The sequence below is a fragment of the Orycteropus afer genome, unplaced genomic scaffold, assembly GCF_000298275.1.
Source record: "Orycteropus afer afer isolate SDZICR_OR568_19922 unplaced genomic scaffold, OryAfe1.0 scaffold00056, whole genome shotgun sequence".
Classification (NCBI taxonomy): Eukaryota; Metazoa; Chordata; class Mammalia; order Tubulidentata; family Orycteropodidae; genus Orycteropus; species Orycteropus afer.
In genome coordinates this window covers 5,991,386-6,013,861 of record NW_006921643.1, presented here as the reverse complement: position 1 = coordinate 6,013,861, position 22,476 = coordinate 5,991,386, and the positions used below count along the sequence as shown (strand labels likewise).

The 22,476-nt window shown below is 38.0% G+C and overlaps 1 protein-coding gene across 1 annotated transcript in view; it reads left to right on the top strand.

Moving 5' to 3' along the window:
* Nucleotides 1–22,476, top strand: part of PFDN1 (prefoldin subunit 1) — a 101,708-nt gene that overhangs the window by 47,410 nt on the left and 31,822 nt on the right. Inside the window, 1 exon segment of the mRNA XM_007938988.1 lies at nt 10,122–10,206. Within this exon segment, the coding sequence (XP_007937179.1) occupies nt 10,122–10,206 (85 nt within the window).

Here is a 22,476-nt window from a genome sequence, read left to right as displayed (position 1 = left end):
GCATCTAGATGGCAGCTTGCTAGCTTTTAAGATCCCAGTCGCTACTCGCCAAAGTAGGAGGTGGAACAATGTTTTGTATAGTATGTTATGGAGAGCAGGCCTTTTTGCCTTGTTCCTGATGATGTTAGTAGGAAAGCATGTGGTCTTTCACCTTTTGGAGGTATTTTGTAGATATCCTTTATCAGGATGAAGACGTTCCCTTCTATTAGTTTGCTGAGATTTTTTAAAGTTGGATTTTTGTTTCAATGCTTGTTTAGCATCTATTGGAATATTCCTTTGGTTTTCTTTTTGGCCTGCTGATACGGTGAATTACATTGATTGATTTTCTGTTGAACTGACCTTATATTTTTGGTAAATTCTACTCAGTCATAATGTATTATCCTTTTTATATAGGCTAGATTTAGTTTGCTAATGCATTATATCTTGTATGTATGTTCATGAAGTGTGTTGGTCTGTAGTCCTGACCCTCCCACCACCACACACACAAATGCCTTTGTCTGGTTTTGGTATCAGTGTAATACTGGCTTCATAAAGTATTTGGGAAGTGTTCTATTTTCTGAAAAGAGTTTATGTAGAATTATTTTTATTATTGTATTATTTCATTTTTAAATGTTTGAAAATACTAATAGTGAAGCCATTTGGACCTGGAATTTTATTTGTGGAAAGATTTTTAACTATGAATTCATTCTCTCTTTTAATTGTTACTAAAAAAAAAATCCCACAACATTTGCCAATTCAACATTTTACAAGTATACAGTTGAATTCAGTCTCCTTAATACCTATTCTGATTACCTCTTCTTGAGGGCCCTTTGATAATTTCTGTCTTTTAAAGAATATGTCTACTTAAATTTAACAAATTTATCGACATAAAATTATTCTGAATATTTTCTTTTTGTCCTTTTACGATCTGTAAGATCTGTTATGACACCTATCATTCCTGGCACTGATCAGAGAAGATAATTTGTGTGATTTTATTTGTTTTATATTTGTTGAAGTTTATCTGTGGCCCAGAACATGGCCTGTCTTGGTGATTGTTCCCTTTCCTTTGAAAAGAATGTAAATTCTTCCGTTGCTGGGTGGAGTGTTCTATAGATGTCAGTAGGTCAAGTTAGTTGATAGTGTTGTTCAGGTCTTCTGTTTCCTTATTGATTTTCTGTGTGCTTGCTTGGATTACTTAGAGAGATGTGTTGAACTCTCCAACTGTAATTGTGGATTTGTCTTTTCTTTCATTTCTGCCAGTTTTTGCTTCATGCACTTGGAATTTCTGTTAAGTACCTTCACATTTTGGATTGTTGTTCATTTTTTTCAGTTGACTTTTTAATCATTACATAATGTCTCTTTTTATCTCTGATAATATCCATTGTTCTGGAGTCCATTTTGATATAAATACATCCACTTCAGCTGTCTTGATTGGTATTTACATTGCATGTTTTTCCGTCCTTTTACTTTCTTAAGGTGCAATTCATGTGCTATGCATCTATTTGAAATATACAGTTCAGTGGTCTTAGTATATTCAGAGTTGTACAGTCATCATCACAATCACTTTTAGAACATTTTAATCACCTCTGACAAGAAATCCTGTATCAATTAGCAGTCACTCTTCATTTCTCTCCAGCTCCCCTCCTCTTATCCCTAATCCCTGGCCCTACTAAAAAGCAACCAAACCCACCACTGTGTAGTCTGTCCCTACTCATAGTGACCCTATAGGACAGAGTAGAACTGCCCCCATAAGGTTTCCAAGACTGTAAATCTTTACGGAAGCAGACTACGTCATCTTTGTCCTGTGGAGACTGGTGGGTTTGAACCACTGACCTCTTGGTTAGCAGCTGAATGCCTTAACCCTTAACCATTGTGCCACCAGAGCTCCTTCAGCCACTAATCTTTCTGTCTCTATAGATTTGCCTATTCTTGAGAGTTCATATAAATGGAATCATACAATATTTGGTCTTTTGTGACTTGTTTTTTTCACTTAACATACTGTATTAAAGGTTTATCTGTGTTGTAGGATATATTAGTACTTCATTCTTTTTTACGACTGAATAATATTCCATCGCATGGCTGTGACACCTTTTTTATACATTCCTCTATTGATGCACATTTGGGTGGTTTCTGCTTTTTAGTTGTTATGAATAATGTAGCTATGAACATTGGTGTATAAATTTTTGTACGGACATGTTTTTATTCCTCTTGAGTATATGCCTGGAATAGCATTGCTAGACAACATGGTAACTCTATGTTTAACATTTTGAGTAACTGCCAGGCTAGTTTTCAAAGTAACTGTACCATTTTACATTCCCACCAGCGATATAAGAGATTTCCAATTTTCCCACATTCTTGCCAGCAGTTGTTAGTGTCTGTCTCTTTTTTAATTCATTATAGCTGTCCTAGTAGGTGCTATCATCCTTTTACTTTTAAAATCTTTCTATGTCTTCATATTTCACATAAATTTCTTATAAACTGCATATAGTTGAGTCTTGTTTTGAATTTAATCTGACACTCTTGGCCTCTTAATTGAGGTATTTAGTTACTTACTTCTCAAGTTATTTGTGTTATGGTTGGGTTTCTGTTACATCATTTGTTCTTTATTCCTTTTTTTTTTTTTTTGCCTCCTTTTGGATTGAGTATTATCAATTTTTTTTTTTTTTTAAATCTTCACTTTTGCTTATTAGTTTTTCCTCTATTAAAACAATTATTGTAGTGGTTGCTTTGTGTTTTACAATATACCTTGTGGTAGTTATGTTTGTATGTCAACTTGGCTGGGCCTGGTTGAGTGGGTGGGCAGCTGGTGGTAGTTATTCCCCATGATGATACTGGCAGTCAGCACTACGGTGGGATCTATCACAAGCAGCTGAGTATCTGCCTTTGGTATGTGGTCTGCTTCCTGTATATAAGGAGAAGCCTTGGGAATGGTCTCTAGCCTATGGTACGCTTGGACCCTGGATGTAGCTGTGTCGTTGCTCAGCAGCCTGCTATGTTCTGCCGACCTTGGGACTTACAATGGCCTGCCATGTGGTTTGGTAACATCGGGACTGATGGCACTTGTCAACCTTGGGGCTTCTCAGCCTCAGCAGCCAGTAGCTGTCTGAGTGAAGAAATGCCTCTAGCTCCAGTGGGCTGGGAGCAGGAGGCGGAGCTGGACCCCAAAGTTGAGGGGCTTTCACCCAGCCCCTAGAGCCTGGCATTTTGAACTTGGACTTAAAGCCTCCAAATTGTAAGAATAAACTCCTGTTTGTTAAGGCCATCCCATTTGTGGTGTATTCCTGTCAGAGCGTCACTAGGTAACTAGAACATACCTCTTTAATTTATCACTGTCCATCTTCAAATAATATCATACCACTTTGACTTATGATGTCACATTCCTTCTTCACATCCTTTGTTTTATTATTACATATTCTATGTATATTATAGACCCCACAGTACATTGTTGTTTTCGTTTAGATGAGGGGTTGGCAAGCTTTTTCCATAAAGATCCAGATAGTAAAATTATCAGCTTTGCTGGTCATGTGGTCTGTGTCATAACTTTCTTAATTCTGCCATTATAGGGTGAAAGCAGCCATAGAGAGTATGGTAAACAAATGAATGTAGCTAAATTAGCTCATAGTCCATAGTTTGCCAACCCCTGCTTTAGACAGTTAACTTATCTTTTTGACAGTTAACTATTTTTTTTAATGATTAATAATAATAATAAAAAAATGTATTATATTCCTAATTTTATATTATTGCCACTGCTTTTCATTTCTTTCTAAGTTGACATCTGGTATGATAGTCCTTCTGGAGTCTTCTATCTTATGGTGTATGTCTGCCAGAATAAATTCTCTCAGCTTTTGTTTCTTTGAAATTCCCCTTGAGGTTTTTTTTTTTTTTTTTTTCCCTTTTTTAAAATTTTTATTGTGATTTGGATGAAAGTTTACGAGCAAATTCACTTTCCATACAGCAGCTCACATGCACTTTGTCTCATGACATTGAGTGCAATTCCCCACAATGCAACAGCTCCCCTCCCACTTCCTCCCCATAGTTACCTTTTCCCTGTGTCTTTCCCTCCATGCGCTCCTGCCGCCTGAGCTGTTTCCCTGTGCATACACAGTCCTTCTATTCTCCCATGATTGTTTTCTCCAAGGAGTGTATCTGTCTAATGTAAATGTTCAGCTCATATGCCTGTCTTTTGTTTGGCTGAAAGCCATAGGAGTGTGAAGTTCCCCTTGAGTTTTGAAAGATATTTTCACTATATATTAAATGTTTTTTTCCTTTCAATACTTTGAAAATGTCACTCTCTTGTCTTCTGGCTTGCATATTTGGCGACAAGTTTTAGTTCTTATTATTTCGTAATGTGTCCTTCCTTCTGTGGCCACCTTCAAGATTTTCTCTATCTTTGTTTTTCAGTAGTTTGATGATAATATATCTAGGTGTTTTTTGGTATCAATTTTGCTTGTGTTTCTTTTTTGAGTTTTTGATGTTTTTCACATGTTTTAGAAAATTCTTGTCCATTCCTTCTGCAAATTTTTCTCCTGCCCCATTCTCTCTCTTCTGAGTTTCTAATTACACAATTGTTCTACTGATACTGTTTCTTAGGTCTTGGATGCTATATCCTAGTTTTTTAAAAAATTTATTACTGTTATTTCTCTCTATAGGTGTTTGGTTTGGATTATTTTTATTGACCTGTCTTCAGGCTTACTTGAACTTTGCCACCCACCTAATTAACAACACTGTAAATTAAATTCTGTACTTGTATACTTAAGGTTTTCTAGGCCATTTATCCATTACCATTGAGTCGATTTTGACTCATAGCTACCCCCATGTGGTTTCCAAGCCTGTAAATCTTTATGGGAGTAGATTGCCTCATCTTCTTTCTGCTGGTGGGTTTGAACCACTGACCTTCTAGTTAGCAGCCAAATGTCTTACCCACTACACCACCAGAGCTCCTTTTGTAGGTCATAGGGGTAAGTTGAATTCAGACCACAACCCATATAGAAGGCCAGCTTGTGGTTATACATTCTTAGGGGAAATTTTTGTTTTTTCAGTATACTCATTACAAAGGTAGAGATAGACAAGTTTTCTTTTATTGCCCCCTGGTGACACAAACAATTAAATGCCCAGCTGGTCACCAGAGGGTTAGTGGTACAAACCCATCCAGAGACACTGCTTTTGTGAAGATTACAGCCACAAAAACCCAAGGGGGCAGTTTTGCTTTGTTACAGAGGCAACACTTAACAATGGAGTAGCAAGTTTATTTCTTCTTTGTTCATAGATTATTAAAGGTGGAACCCTTTGGGAATGTAGTTTTACTTGAGGGTTCTTCTAATAGAGTCCTCACAGTGGATGACCCGTAGGTTTTGTTTCCTGTTTTTCTTCTGTTTTTATATCAGTGTGGATGCTCAAGGTCTCCAGGATTCTGCAGAAATAAATGTAAGGGTAAAAGCCAATTTATCTTACCTTCCAGAGTTTCTGATTTTATTTCATTTTGGGTCTCTGTGGACTCCTCCTTTCTCTAAACTCAGCAACTTGTTAAACTTTTTTTTCTTTTTTTTTTTTTTGCTTAATTTAAAATTTTTTAGTTGTTTTTTGATCAGGAAGACAGTTCTCTGCTTTATGCCATAACAATTTTCCAACTCAGCATTCCACAGTATGGATATGGCATTATTTTAAAATCACTTCTGTACTGAGAGATTTAGGTTATTTATACTTTTTATTTTTGCTAAAATATTATGAAGCAAAAAACTCTGCCCATATTGATGTACATGGACAAATAGCTTTCATCACCAGTGCAGTGAAGCAAAAAAGCAAGATGGATTCATTCTTGTTCAGCCTTTTCTGTGCCACTTTATTTGTGCATGACCTGAAACTTAAATGCCACTAGGATATGCTTTCAGACATCTTGTAAATTTTTCCCTCTCAAACAAAGTGTCAAGCATTTTGTTATCTTTTCATAGTGTAGGTCCCCAGTGACCTTATTTTGTCCCAAAAGACAACATTGCCACTGATCCTGGATTGTGTTTCAGGGGTGTGAGCACTTTTGATTCATGCATAGTTATAAATGGAAGTCAGGTAGGAAAATATAGAGCACAGCCTCTGATGTTCCCCAGATAATCAAAACCAAAAGCCATCAGAGAATTATGTTTTCCAGATGGCGTAATTACTAATCAATGAAGAAGTGAAACATTAACCCAGCAAGTACTTGAGAGTTGACATTGTAGGGCCAATATGGCATTGAGTTCCAGGCCAAAATAGAAGCCTTTTACAAAAGCAGCAACTCTAGAGTAAATGACCCTGAATATTGTAGTAAGGAGCTCTGGTGGCATAGTGGATAAGGCAGTGGATAAGGAGTAGGTCAGCGGTTCAAACCCACCAGCTGCTCCACAGAAGGAAGACGGGGGTGATCTACTCCTGTAAAGATTTATAGCCTTGGAAACCCAGTGTGGGTTGCTAAGAGTCAGAAATGACTCGATGGCAGTGAGTTTGGTGTTTTGGTTTGTAGTATTGTAGTATCTTATCTCCATATCATTTGCCATAGGTGAATAATTTCTCTCTTCATGGTTTATTTTTCCTCAGTGGCACATTCTGAATTCTGGAATTCTTTCCTACCATTTGATTTTCCATAAACAGGCAGGATCTGAGTAAGACTGTCTGCTTTGAGAAACTGCATACATATTTGTTTATGAGACTCATAATTACATTATCATGCTATATCTTTTATCTTCAAAATGTTTTTGTTGGCTGCTGTCAACTCATGATGACCCTGTGTATAATGGGATTGGACTGTTGTGATCCATACAGTTATCATTGGGTGATTTTTTTGGGAGTAGATCATCAGGTATTTCTTCTGAGTCTGTCTTAGTCTGGAAGCTCTGCTGAAGCCTGTCCAGCATCATAGCAGTTTTCAGGCCTCCACTGACAGGTGGATGGTGGCTGTGCTTGAGGTACATTGTCCAGAAATTAAACCTGGGTCTCTTGTGTGGAGGGTAAGAATTCTACTACTGAGGTGTTCATCTTCAAAATGGTATCTGATAGATAGGGCTGTATAGAAAGAGTCTGTGACCACCATGATAATGTTAGGAAATAGGAGGACACCAAATTGTGCACATAAGAGATAGATGACAGATGCCAATACCAACCAGTATATCCACAATAATACATTACCATTAATACCAAACACCAGGCTACAGATAAACACATAAACATCTGAGAAGATCAGATGGGGGTCAGTGAACAGGAGTATGCTCTAGACCAAGGATAGATTCAGAGGAGGCTAATCTTGTACAGATACCAGTGATACAAAATACCTGCAATCCTTACAGAAACAACAGAAGACAGACATAGAGCAATCCCTCACAGACAGCCAGGCTCTGTGGGAGAGAGATCCAATGGATCTACTGACTCAGGACCATAGTACTTGGGGACACCAGACTCAGCACAGCAAAATACATAAAAGTCTTGTCCCTCATCCTACATTGGTGAGTAGCGACTAGGGTCTTAAAAGCTCTCAAATGGCCATCTAAGATGCAGCTAATGGTGTCCTATTGTCTGAAGCAAAGAAGAGGGCAAACAAAACAAAACAAAACAAGGGCATTTGGAAGCAATCAGCCCTAGGACACGATGGCCCTCGAGACCAGAAGAACTAGGTGGTGCCTGGCTACCAATGCCAACCACTCAGGAAAGGATCAGATCTGGAGATCCTGGATAGAGTGGGAGGGAAAAGAAAACATGGAACAAAATCCAAAAACTCAATAATGAACAGAATTACTGGTCGGATGGAGTCTGATGAGTCCCCCAATATTATGGCCCTGGGATACATTCTGAGCCTGAAATAAAACTCACTCTTAGGGGCTGGCTTTCAGCCCAATAGTAAACAAGATGTACATGCAGACCACTCAACCCAGGGTGATGCCCCCACATTAAAAAAAAAAAAAGAAAAAAGATATCTGATAAATCAGTATCTTTTTCAGTTTTAGACAGTAGCCAAATGTTTCTTGGGGGCCTTTCTAATCTCCCTACAAAGTATCTTTGGCATTTTTTGATTTGAGGATGAAATAAAATTTACCATAAATTTTGTATTTGAATTTTGACTATGGAACCACTCTTTGAGGTCGGCATGCAAGTTTACCAAATACTCATCCTTATTTAAAACTTCCATGACTTATCACCCAAATCACATTAACAAAAAGAAAACATTTCCATGTCTTTTAATAATGCTTCATAGTGGGAAGACCAGCTTTGGTGGAATCTCTCTGGCCTTTGAAATTGGCATAGTCCAACATAGCTACCTCAGGGCTGTGTGGGTGCAGAAAAACCTGTTTTCGTTGTTGAGTGTTCTTGCTTTCTAGTAATTTTATTTTCTGCTCAAGGGATTTAGTATCTGTTCAGATAATTTATTTTTAAAGGCCACATAAGTAATGTGACTTGACCTCTAATCTTAGCTTTGACATTTTCCCAGACACTAGTAAAGATGATATCTGATGACCTATTATTTGAAAATACTATTTATTGGCCAGCAATCAGTGCCATTTAAAAAGGTATATTTTACTCTGAAAATTATTTCCTTGGCCAAAAGCCTTTCTTAGTAAAATCCTGCATGCAATGACATAATTTGCTGACTCTTGAACCTTGTTTTATTATAATTTTTATGTGGTGTGACTGAGACTTGATATAGTTCATATTAGATCTTCTCAAATACTGGCATGAGTTAGTTCTGAGAAAAACATTCTATAAACCATAGTCTTATCAGAAATAGTACCTGTCACTTGGACCAAGTTAAAAACATTTTAGATATGAAGGGTTTTCAGAGAAAAGACCTAGAATTAAGCCTTGTTTTGTATGAATGCAGGCATTTTTGCAGCAAATGTATAGGTAAGATTTTAAGAAGGATCCAGTTACTATTGAAGACGAGATCAGCAGTTAAATTATCTGGGCTGTTTACATCAGATCACAAGCTAAGTAATTGGTGGAGTGAAAGAAGTGTTTATCCGCTATTTTTAATATGTGTGGGAAGGTGTGTTCATGAAGAAGAGGGGGAAGAAATCTGTTTTCTCCCATATGTCTGGGAAATAGCAGGTTGCCCTATTAGGTCTGTTTTACATTTCTTTTCTCAATACCAGCAGACCTTCTCAGTAAGAATCCACCTAGGCACAGTGTTGTTGTGGGATCACAGAGGAAACACATATTGCTACCGCAATATGTTGTTTTGCTTGGCTTTTTGTTAAGAGATGATATTTAGTTCTTTGTTGCTGAACTCCATGTGCAAAGAGAAGAAAGTCTGTGTAATTAATTGTAATATTAAATTGAAATCCATTATAGCTGTTCTGAAAGAGATCAGCATAATTGGTGTTTTTTCCCTTGATTCTAGTGGAAGGGAGCTATTTCAGTTCGCTTACTTGAGGCTATAAAATTGTTCTTCCTTCTCCCACAACAAGAATAATGAACATAAAGTCACAAAACACGTTCAGTGTTAATTTTTAAAATTTCCCATATTTCAAAACTAATACTACCAGGGGTAAATAAGTGCCTGACTATAAAATGGAAAAAGTTGAAATTTTCCATTTGTGCATTTTGAGCTTTTCAGAGGTATTATACACTCTGGAAATAATAATAAAAGATACTAGGACTTATACAGTGCTTTTTGTGCAAGAAACTCATATAAACACTAATGCATTGATCCAAATACAGTACTTGATTGTGACTTTAAAAGGTCATGAGTTACTGCTGTTACAGAAAAAAGGGAGGGGAGGCTCTAATTTATAAATATTGCTTAAAAAAATCTAGATACAAGTTGAATGAGGTAACTGAAAAACTAAAAAATACGGGATTCTTACTGTGTGTGAATGTTAACTTTCCTCTTAGACTAGATAGCATTGTATCCTTTTTTTTTTTCTTTTACCTTTGAATCTACTGGAAGCCTGCTTCCCTTCTTAGATGAGAAGGCGGAATCTCTGTTAAGCCTTTATCCCTTCTCAGCCAAGAAAGCTTAACCCAAGGTGGTTTTCAGAGTTTGTCACATTAACATAACGATGCGTTTTGTTTGTCTTGAATTAGGGGGATTTTTCTTAGTTTAATATGTGATACATTGTTAACTGAATTTGATGACTATTCTGGTCATGTGGCTTAATTTTCGATTTCTGTGTGTTTTGTAGGTTTATTCTTCAGACCAAGGAAGTGATTCACAACCAGCAGTAAGCAATTCACAAAATAGCAGAAGAAAAAATTAAAGAACTGGAAGTAAGTTTTGAATGAATATTGGCAATTGCAGTCAACTTTTAGGAAAAAAAAGTAATAATACCACTGTGTTTAGGCCATATTAAATGAAAAGGAATGTTAACAAGGCCATACCATATTGTTGTAGTTTCTTCTAATTTTGTTAGAACTTCTGAAGTAGTCATATTCATGAATGTGTATGAGACTGAAAATAGTCTCTTCTTTGGAACTGTAGAGAAATTTGAAGAAGATAAGTTGCTTTTAACCTGTATGTATTTTTCTCTGTTGGCTTTGAGTGAATGTGTCTGTTCTTAACAAAACAAAATTCATAACATTGCTTAAGAAAAATTCAGTAAATCTTTGGGACATTTGAGTGTATTATTATAATTTCCTTATACATTAGACCTTTGATGGGATTTCTTCTTGGGCTTTGGTGAAAGTTCCATCCTGTGTATATTGAAAGTTAGACTGGACAAAAGCTAGTTATTATTTCTTAGGGACCAAGATTTTCAGGTAGATACAGTGACTTCATAGGTCACTGTATCTAATTTCTGTGAGGACTGTTTGAGGCAGTGGTTCAGAATCTGACTCAGCCTTCTGCTGAATTAAGTGAGGCATCCCCTTTAGCCTGCTGGGGATTTCTCAGAGGCACTGACATGGCATGGCTTGAGAGCATGTCTACTTTACAATCATTCAATAAGCTATATGTATTCTTACTATATATTTCTAGAAATGCTACAGTTCACTGCTAAAAGCATGATTAATTTTTTAATGGATCCAAAGCTTTGAGACTAAGACAGGCTAGGAGAAAAGACCTGCTAATCTACTCTGAAAAATTAGCCAGTGGAAACCATATGGATTACAATAGAATATTGTCTGATCTAGTGCTGGATGAAGGAACTCAAAATATACAGTGACTACAGCAGTGGACTAGAGCATACCAGTAACTGTGAAGATGGCATAACACCATGTAACATTTTGTTCTTTTGTACATGAGGTCTCCATGAGTTGGAGCCAAATTGATGGCATCTAACAATAATGAAATTTGAAATATGCAAGTAGATGAACCAATAGATATAATTGTTGTTAAATTTATAAAAACAATTCTGTCACTGGCTCTGTTTTCACTTTCCTCCTTTCTTCATTAGAAATACAGATTAGAATTAGTGCCTAAAATGTAGAAATGTCCCTTGACATCACCACAAAAGAGGGGCTCCCATCATATGTGCAATAATTCCACTAAAAAAATGAAGTACTTAAGGCAAAAACTGGACATCCATCTAAGTGCCTGCCAGTCACCACCCATGCTGTGGAAAAAATGATCCTCAACACGTAAAATTTCTTTAATCATGGGAATTCCTCCAAAACATTTTCTCATTAGAGTATCAGAATTTAGCCAACTTGGTGTCATAGGCACTTCCTATCCATTTCACCCCTATTCTTCCCATTAATTTCAGGAACCATAGTCTGACCAAAATTTTTATGTATAAGTCAGAGCTTTAAGCTACGCAGTTCCTTAGGTTTTACTTATAGCATGGGTAGGAAAGCTATTTCTCAACCCTGAGATTGCAACACTCTGCGTCAGAAGTGTCACTAAGTAGGCCAGAATGTCCTGGGCTTCCTTATTATTATGATGACTTGACTGCTAACCAGAAGGCTGGCAGTTCAAACCCACCAGCCACTCCTCGGAAGGAAGGTTGGGCAATCTACTTCCGTAGTGATACTGCCTCGGAAACCCAAGGAGGGATCACTATGAGTCAGCACTGACTCGACAGCAGTGAGTGAGTTGAGCTAACGAGGGTGGTAGAAGGGATGGTATTCATGTTAGAGCTAGATGGGAAGACAAGTTTAGGCAGGAACCTAAAATGTAATGGGGACTTAGGCAGAAAGCAGATGAGCCTGAAGCAGTGAATGTTTGGACCCCATCTGGAATGAGAGAGAGAGAACATAAGGGAATGATGGCCAAAATGTGTTCCAGTATATCACTGAAATAGTAGTTATGTCTAGGATTAAAGTAGTTGATGTTCATAAGGCCAGGGGTCAGATTTTTAAAATAGAACATTTTCTCAAAGAATAACATAAATAATCTGTCATACTAAAGCCATTTTGTATTTTCTCATGAACAGGATCAGTATCATTGGTCTACTAATCACCATTAGGATGAAATGGTGATATTCTCTCCTAGAACTTGGCCTGTCATGTTTATAAAAGAAAGATAAAATCTATATAATATTATCGTATTGTGAACTTAAAATGAAAATATTTCCCGATCACCATGAAAGTAATTATGGTCTGAACAATGTCCAACATTTTAAGGAGAAGACAATAAAGACTATCTTTTCAAGGTTAAGATAGTGTTTGTCTTTGCATTTCTTGTAAGTAATATGACTCCCTATCAAGAGGACATAGAGGCAGGAATATAGTACCCTCTTCTTTACCATAAAAGAGGTCAGGGCCAGCAGGTGAGCCACACTGCATGACAGAAAAAGCTAAACAAATTTCACGTAAGCTTTATACTCAGAAATACAGACTTGGGGGGGGGAATTTTGGAGAAGGCAAGCATAAAGAAACAGTAAGAACAGAGCTGGGTAAAAGGGATCTGGAAAAGGTTTATCCACAGTATCATGTACATAAACCATAGGTAGGGGCTAGGGAGGTATACATATTGGCCCAAATAAATAAAACAAATCAATGGCTTTGATCAGAAACTGGATCTATAACCTAGACTAAAAATAACCTTAATTTATTCAGAGACAAATGGAAGTAGCCTGGTCTTTGTCTGTAGTGTTATGTGTGACTTGTGCCTTCCCAACTTAATTGTAAGGTATCTGAAGGTAGTAACTAATGATGATGATAATTATAGAGGATTGAGATGAAATAGTTGGACTGGCAAGACATACTATATAGCCCAGAAGAAGGGACTGTAGATCTGAAAAGAAGAGCAACAACTGGAAGGCCTTGGGGAAACTTCTTCAGAGTGGTGAATTTTTATCAAGATTCCTAAGTAATAGAAAAGCATATCTGTGATTTACTTGAACTACAGATAATTTGTATTCCCAAATTCCTATGATGCGCTATAAAGCTAATATAATAATTAGAGTGTACAAGGAAGAAGTACCTGACTTATGATTGAGGAATCAGAAAACGCTTCTCAGGAGAAGTGCCCCTGAACTGAGATCTGAAGGGATTAGTAGATGGACCTGGTAAAGGCTGGAGGAAGAAATTCCCAGGCAAAGGAAACTACTCTGGCAAAGATCTAATAGAAATAAAGAAAGCACAACAGCTTCCAGAAACTGAATATTTCTACATAGCTGGAACGTAGAGTATACTAGAAGAGTGAGTGGATGAGAAATAAACAGTCATCTCTCAAAGAGTCTTGAAAGTGTGTTCGAGAGTATGAACTTTATCCCAAGAGCAATGAGTGTTGGATTTTACACAGAGAAGTAATAGGACCAGATTTAATATTATAAAAAGATCATTCCACTGTAAATATGTTAAAGGAATTGTAAGAGGAAATGCTGGAGGTAGGAAAAACCATTAAAGTGCCACTACAGATAGTACTGGCCCTTTTTAGAAGTGAGAAAAAACTCCAGAAGGAAGAAATACCAATAATAGAGAAAATAGGGAAGAAGCAAAATTTAGAAATAAGAATTTTCCAGAACTGGTAAAAGACACTAATCCTCAGATTAAGGAAACCCAATAAATTCCAAGTAGGATTTTATCTATATAAATAAATTAACATATTGTAGCTTAAAATGCAAATAGTTGTCAACCAATCCCATCAAAGTGATTATGGTCTAAAAAACCAAAAACCAAATCCACTGCCATTGAGTGGATTCTGACTCATGGCAATCATATAGGACAGAGTAGAACTGCCCCATAGGGTTTCTATCTTTATAGAAGCAGCCTGCTTCATCTTTCTTCCCCAGAGTAGCAAGTGGGTTCCAACTGCCTTCCTTTTGGTTAGGAGCCAAATGCTTTAACCATTGTGCCACAGAGCTCCTGGTTATGGTCTAAACACATTTATTTAATTAATTTAATTAAATCTTTAAGGGTTTTTTTTTTTAAATTCTGACGTGTAGCCATCCTATAGGACAGAGTAGAACTGCTTCCATCTATTAAGAATTCAGTGGTTTTAGTTTTAGGTCTTTAATCCATTTTGAATTTGCTTTCGTTCATGGTGTGAGGCACATTTCATTTTTCTCATGTGGAAATTCAGTTTTTCCTAACACCATTTATTGAAGAGACTCTTCTTTCCTCATTGAATGAACTTAGCAGAGAAGGATTCTTTTGATGAGTTAGATCTTGATTTGTCTTTCATGTTATTGCATACTACCCTGCTGTTTTAACTAGATGTTAAAGAGAAGTTAATCTGTATTTTTCCTTATCCCAGATTCTTGCCCTGATAAGTCTGTGTTCTCATATCACATGGCTGAAGTAATAGCCACTGGCCATAGAAAGTAAGATGTTCAGTACTCAATATGGGGAAGGCCACACCTGTAACAATGAGCATACTGTGCGTGCCAGCTCAAAAGGACAGGATCCAAGGGGCTGATATTTGAGCTATAAGTAGACATCTCTAAGTCACTTAGATTAATTGTGCAGCTTTCAGTCCCCTGAATTCCTGATTTAATGCATTATATTAGTTTAGGAGTTCTGGAGTTTAGCCCTTGCTGTACTCTAAACCTTAGTTTTCTAATCTGTAAAATGAGAAAGTTGGATTAGAAGGTCTCTAGGATCACTTTCATCAGGTTTGTGGTTATATCCATGGTCTTATTTTCTTAATTGCCGCTTTGGAAGCAAAATATCCCCTGTGTCTTAAAAGGAAAAGATGGAAGGAAACAAAAAAAGCCACCCAATTTCCTTTCAGTGTCCATTTAATTGCCTTAATTTTAAAAAGCTAATTGGAATCCTATTTTTGAAGCTAAAATCAAGCGACCAATAGTTGTCCACCTATGGCTTTGCCAGATTAAATATAATACAAGATGATGGCATCTACTTTGACATCTTGTAGTAGTTGCTTAAGTTTGCTAGAGACTTGAGCATGATGGTTTAGGGTAGTTTATATTAGGCATCCCATTTTAGAGATACATACTTTTGAATAGAGTGATGGCTGGTGGTGCAAATCCACCAGCCACTCCTCGGAAGGAAGGTTGGGCAATCTACTTCCGTAGTGATACTGTCTCGGAAACCCAAGGAGGGGTCGCTATGAGTCGGGTCCGACTTGATGGCACATAACAACAACAACAATGGTAATAGTTTATTAACTTCACATACTTTAAATAATATATGCTCAGGAAGACATCATTTTACTCATATGTAGTGCTTTATCCACTACTGTAGGAGCTCTGGTGGCATAGTGCCTAAGGCATTTGACTGCTAACCAGAAAGTTGGAGGTTCAAACCCACCAACCACTTCTTGGAAGGAAGATTGGGCAATCTGTTTCCCTAGTGATAGCGCCTTGGAAGCCCAAGGAAAGGTTGCCTTGAGTCACATTTGACTCAACAGCAGTGAGTTTGGTTTGGTTTTGGTTTATCCACTACTTTGTTATAAAATGGGAGCTCCGGTGGCGTAGTGCCTAAGGTATTTGACTGCTAGCCAGAAGGAAGGTTGGGCAATCTACTTCCACAGTGATACGGTCTCGGAAACCCAAGGAGGGGTTGCTATGAGTCGGATCCAACTCCATGACAGTTTTTTTTTTTTTTGTTATAAAACACGTAATACTTAGGATAGTGCTCAGAAAATACTGATAATTAGATTGCTTGCGTTTACATGGCCATTTTAGTAAATTGTATGTTACTAATTTTTATAAAATACATTTTTATGAATTTTAGTGAATCTGCTGATCTGGATAATTATACTACTTTCTTAGAGCTTTACCTGTTTTATCTTGCCATTTTATTCATTTTTCAAAGACATTCCAATACATAATTTCATTTATAAGTAGAGTGATGAGGGATGTTGCTGCTTTGCCAATTTTGATTAATGGAGGAATTTCTCTTGCTTTCAAATAAATCTTTCACCTGCCACCAGCATAATATTTGACCACCACCACTGTTCCTGAAGCCATCCTTTTGGGTACATGATTATCTTGTGAGAGAGCTCTTCCAAAATGGATACAGATGCATAGTACTCCTAACTTTTATGTATTCTATTCTGCTTTTGTTTTTAAAAGCAGTCTGGTGGTGCAGTGGTAAAAGCATTCAGCTGCTAACCAAAAGGACAGCAGTTCTGATCCATCAGCCACTCCTCTGGTGAAAGATGAGGCATTCTGCTTCTGTAAAGATTTCTAGCCTTGGAAACCCTATGGGGCAGATCTACTGTGTTCTGTACGGTCGCTATGGGTTGGAATTGACTTGATGGCAGTGGGGTTTTTTTTTTTTTTTTGGTTTTTGTTTTTAAGAAAACATGGGTGAGGGTGGAACAATACTCCAGGAAGCCTTATCGGTTTCCACTGATATTTTATATATACTCTGTTTTTAAATGACACTCTAAAGACTCAAACTCTGTGTGATGCTATAAAGACATGGAAAATGATTCTTTCTTAGGATTGGAGGAAGTGATGACTAGTGTTTTTTTGCTGGTAGTATCTGATAATTCCCCTCCCTTTAGCTATTCTAGGCATGTTTAGTTGTCAGGCGTTGTCGGGCTAAATTGCTAAAAATAACAAATAAGGGGGAGGCTTGTTCTAAGGCCAGCTCTTGCCACTGTCTAATCTGTTTAATTTAGTTCCTAGGGAGAAAGGGCAAAAGGAACATGGTGCCATTCTCATTGAATGGATTTTCTGTTTAAAGTGCTGACAAGGACATTGTTTGAGCCCTCTCTTTTCCCGAGCTCCATAGGGCTCATATCTCCACATCCACTTAAGAGTGTGGAGCCAGAGCCTGGGGGCTCAAAGAGCATGCTCTAATTCAGTGGTTGTGCTAGAGATTAACCAGGCAATTGTGGTCTTTTGCTTGTCTTTTAATGTGGCTTTTGACAGTGGAAATGTACAGTTAGCCTGTGAGAGAGGGTGGGAGGGAAGGCAGTGGTTAGGAGTGGGGGGATTTATGTGGGAATACAAAAATCTTTCGATTCAGTATTCTCTCCTAATTCATTGTCGAAGAGAGTCAGGTGGTTTGATAAAATTAACCACACATGTGACTCCTATACACCTGCATTTAATTTTAACCCATGTTTCCAGCATAAAGCTCTGCTTTGATTTGGTTCTTAGCCTTTCTGTGCCATGACTTCTTCCTAATAATAGAAATAACTCTCTTTAAAGATAGCAATCTAGTTCTTGTTTGTAAAGCTGTTGAAGATCATTGAAGGAATGATTTAAATGCCTTTCCTACTCCCTGCTGTGGTGGAGTGTGTGAAAATGAGGAGCAAATTTTCAGTTATATTTCTGGTGTTCTACATCCTATGACAACTCACCCAAGGGGTTATTGATTTTATATTCTGAAGATGTTTATTGATTTTTGTATTCTGAAGTCCCGTCCAAAAATCTTTTCTTTTGTGCAATTTTTGTTTTATCCCCTGAACCTGACCACTTTAGCACTAAAGAAAAAAAAAAAGGATTATTTTTATTAGCGAGTCTTGGGGAGTGGGACATGTCTGGCTATTCCTACATTGATGAAGATACTAGTATTAACCTAAAGCTTTGGAAATTAAGAACTTGGACCTGCCGGCTATGGGAATATTTATTTTAGACATTTCTTAAGTCACCAGCTTGCCTTATTCCCTAATTGCTGAAGCACTAAATTATTTTAACTTAATTAAAGGGTCTTAAATGTATAATTTAGAACAGTCTTCAAGACTATCCATGCTATATATAGATGATAAAATCTTGTGATTATGTAGAATGAGCGTTATGTAGGATGACACTTTTAATCTTTAGAAGTAGCACTAGACAAGATGTTATCTGTGGTGGAGCTTAATTAGCTCTAAGACATTTGTAAAGGAAAACACTTTCCACTCAGAGCCCAGGTTTTCTTGGAACTTCAAATTTGAAGCCTTCATTAATGCAGACTGTTTTTAATCTTCTCTCTTTAGAGAAAGTGAGAGAGGAAAATAAACGTAGGTGGTAATGGGAACCACAAGAGGAAGAGGGAGCTTGTGGGTCTCTAGTTGAAGCAGTTCCTTAAGCTGGATCGAAGTTTGAAACTGAATTGGAAAATAGTGTTTGCCTAAACTTTTAAGCTTTGATGCTTTTATTAGGGCCTTGATCACTCACAACTGATTTTTTCTTCCTTCAAGAGGACTAAACTAACTCCAGGTTCATGATACAAGGCTTTAGCTAACAAACGTAGTTAGATCAGAAGACAAAGTGTATACACATGAAAAAGACTTATTAAATGTTTGCTGGATGTCTTGATTATACAAAGTACTTTGGGGTTATGGTTTGACTGTGGAAGGGTTTTGTTGTGGCTTTCCATCTTACTCATGTAAGAAACATTAATTGAGCACCTGTTATATAGATTTTGGGGCTATAAAGATAAGATACTTGGTCCCTGCCCTCAAGGAACTTACAGTATGCTGTACCTACTATGTGCCATGCACTGTGATAGACAATAAAGACAAAATTAGCAAAGGCCCTGATGGCCTGGAGCTTATATCTGGAGAGTAGGAAGGGGAGACAGATAATAAATAATGTAATTGATAAGTGCTGTAAAGAAAAACACTACAGGGTAAGGAGACAGAATAATAGGAATGTATGTGCTGTTTTATGTAGTGTTGACAGGGAAGATCTCGGTAATAAGGTGTTACTTGAACAGAATCCTGAAGGGAATGAGGGAGAAAGCCATGTAGACATCTTAGAGGAGAAAATAATGTGGATATTATATTACCCTGACTTCTCTAGAAGACCAAAACCAATGAAGTGTATAAATAAATACATATAGAGGGATTTATTTCAAGGAAATGGCTCATGCAGTTGTGGAGGCTGGCAGATCTCAAATCTGTGACAGCAGGCTGGAGGCTTCTTCTGACTTGTGGTTGCATGGGGTTGTGGGAGCTGGTGAATCCAAAATCTGCAAGTCAGACGACAGGCTCCTGGTTCCTGTCCCAAGAACTGGAGGTCAGAGGATTACTAGATGGATGCAGGATTGAGAGAGCGAGCTTTCCCAGAAGATTCTTATATATTGGATGTAGGCCACACCCCAAGAAAACTTCCTTCCACCTAATTGGCTGCTCATATCAGATCACAACATAGAGGACAGTTACATAATATCTGCCAAACCACTGGGAATCATGGCCTAGCCAAGTTGACACCTAACATTAACTGCCACAGACTTCTTGGAGGAGAAATTTCCAAAACCCAAAGCCTGGCAGAAGTGGAGCTGAGTGAGCAAGACAGAGAATGATAAGAGATTAAATGCGAGAGGTAGCTGGGCCTGGACTTTATAGGGGACTTGTCTGATGTACTAAAGATTTTGCATTATGTTCTGGAATTGGAAGTTTTTGGAAAGCTTTGGGCAAAGGAATAATAGGGTCTGACTTAACATTTTAAAAAAACCAACCTGGCTTCTGTGTTGAGAATAGATCTTAAGGGATACTGCCAAGATGACTGTGTGGAAGATTGAAAGAAAACGGTCAAAAGAACTCTGAAGTTTTGGACCTGGGACTAAGGACTAATGTTCCCTGCCTTGCACATACATCATCATTCTGGAGAGATCTGAGATGGGCTCATAGGGTTCAGCTGGGCTTTGGACATCAGTTAGAATTTTGCTAGGTGCAGTTGAGGCTAAGGAGAGCATTTCAAATTAAAGAAATAGTGAGGACAAAGACCTCAAAATGTAATGGTGGTTGGAATAGAGTTGGAGTGGGAAATGAAGCTGGAAATCCCCAAAGGAAAGGAATTCAGACCGAAATGAATTAATTAATTTAGCATTGTTTCTACTTGCTTTGTGTACCCCCCCAAAGAAAAACCCAAATCCATTGCCATCAAGTCAATTCTGACTCACAGAAGTAGAACTGTCCCATAGAGTTTCTAAGGCTGTAATCATTAAGGAAGCAGACTGCCATATCTTTCTCCTGTGGAGCAGCTGGTGAGTTTGAACCACTGACCTTTTGGATAACAGCCAAGCACTTAACCAGTGCGCCACCAGGGCTCCTTGCTTTGTATAAGTACTACTTATTCTGGGCAAGTTGCTGTTCCCAGTGCCAATGCTGTTCATCCAATGTGGTTTGCACACAGCATTCCATGTGTACTGGGTACCTTGGAAGTTGTCCTGCTGTAGACATTCCATGTTTATGGGAGTAGATGTGCTACTGATAATCTGTAGATCAGTTTTCACTAGTCAGTTTTCAAGTTTCAAAACTAATTTTAAAAGCATAGAGAAAATTTGCTTTGAGCCACATTGTCTCTGAGATATATCTATTTGATACCTAAGTAGAGATATTGACTAGACAGATGGATATATGAATCTGGAGCTCCAGGTTAGTGAAATAAAATCGAGAATTGTCAATTTATAGATGGCATTTAAAGTCATAGAACTGGATTAGGTCAACTATGGGGAAAGGGTAGAGAGAGAAGGGATGAGGTTCATGGACTGAGCCTGGGGCTCTGCACTGGGATGGAAAGCTCTTTTCAGAAGTGTGGACAGTGTGCAGTGTGCCCAGAGAACTGAATGGATGCCTACATGGGCAGGCAGTCTTCTGCTAAGAAGGGGCCCACCTGAAGGGATGGAGCCAACTGCCTCCATGGGTAGGGAGTTGCTTTCATGGGCTATTCAGGCTAAGGCTTCATGGCGGCAATAGGAGCTGTCTGCAGTCTTAAACCTGAGTTACAAGTGCTTTATGTTCTTCCCTTACTAGCACTGACCCTGGAGCCAGGTAGGCCTGGTCTGCTAGGAGCAGCAGATTTGTTCCACCAGGGAGTGGTTGCAGAAGGTGAAGATTGACATTAAGTCAGGCTCAGAGCTCTGGGAGACCACGGTGCAGGAAGTGGTTGAACACAGTCAATTTCCAGATAAGAAGCCCTGCCATGTATTTGTGCTATCTTAAGTAAAATAATTTGAGGGAGGTGGGTACTTACATGAGCAAAAGCAAACATGCCTATTAGTTCTGAACAGTTCTTCCAAGGTTAAAATTTCTTAAAGGGATTTTATGCTAACTAGTTCTTCCTCTAGTTCTGTACACACTCAGCACCTGTGCAAGCACATGCATGCACTTTCTTACCCTCTTTCAGATGTAAGTATGTGGTAAGAAAAGCTTCAACCTTTAAAATATTTTTTTAAGTTTATCTAAAAGATTCATAGTGAGCAATTACAAAAACCAAACTCACTGCCATCCAGTTGATTCCAACTCATAGTGACCCTCATTGGGTTTCCAAGGCTGTAAATCTTTATGGAACCAGACTGCCCCACCTTTCTTCCGGGGAGCGGCTGGTGGGTTCAAACCACTGATCTTTTGGTTAGCAGCCAAATGCCTTAACCACTATACCACCAAAGCTTCTTAGTAAGCAATAGGTGTTATTTATTTATTTATTTAATTTATTGTGCTGTAATATGTGTAGCTTAATGCCTTGGGATAATTATTAAGAATATGAACTCTGGAATTTGATAAATATGAATTGAACTCTGGCTTGCCATTCACTACCACCTTGGTAAATTATTTAGCATCTCAAAGCCTAAATGGACCCCTGGGTGATGCAAAAGGTTAAGCACTTGATTGTCAGCCCAAAGGTTCGCAGTTCAAACTCATCCAGATAGGCCTGGTGATCTGCTTCCAAAAGATCTAGCCTTGAAAACCTTATGGAGCAGTTCTGCTCTGCATATGTGGGGTCACCATAAGTTGAAATCTGCTTGATGGCAACTAACAACAACAAACCTGAATATACTTGTCTGTGCAGTGGCAACAACTGTTGTAAGTCACCCCTTTTTCTCCTGCCCAAGTTTGGAATCAACCAATGGCAAGGTGGACAGCAAGAGTCAGGCAGATAGATAAAAAAATTTTTCGTTTATTACTAATAAAGACTAGGTTGAAGGAGGTGGCTTTGCTGTGCAGCACAGATGGGTTTCTAATACTGATCCAAATTGGGAAAACAGTTTAGGTGACTTTGCCTATCTAACAGTGTTCCCTCCCCTCCCTTCCCACCCCTAGTGACCAACAAAGAAAAAAGTTCGGTACATACATTCCTCAGTTGATGGACACCTAGGTTGTTTCCATCTTTTGGCTATTGTAAACAGTGCTGCGATGAACATGGGTGTGCATATGTCTGTTCTTGTCATGGCTTTCACTTCTTTAGGGTATATACCTAGTAATGGAATGGCTGGGTCAAATGGTATTTCTAATTCCAGCTTTTTAAGGAA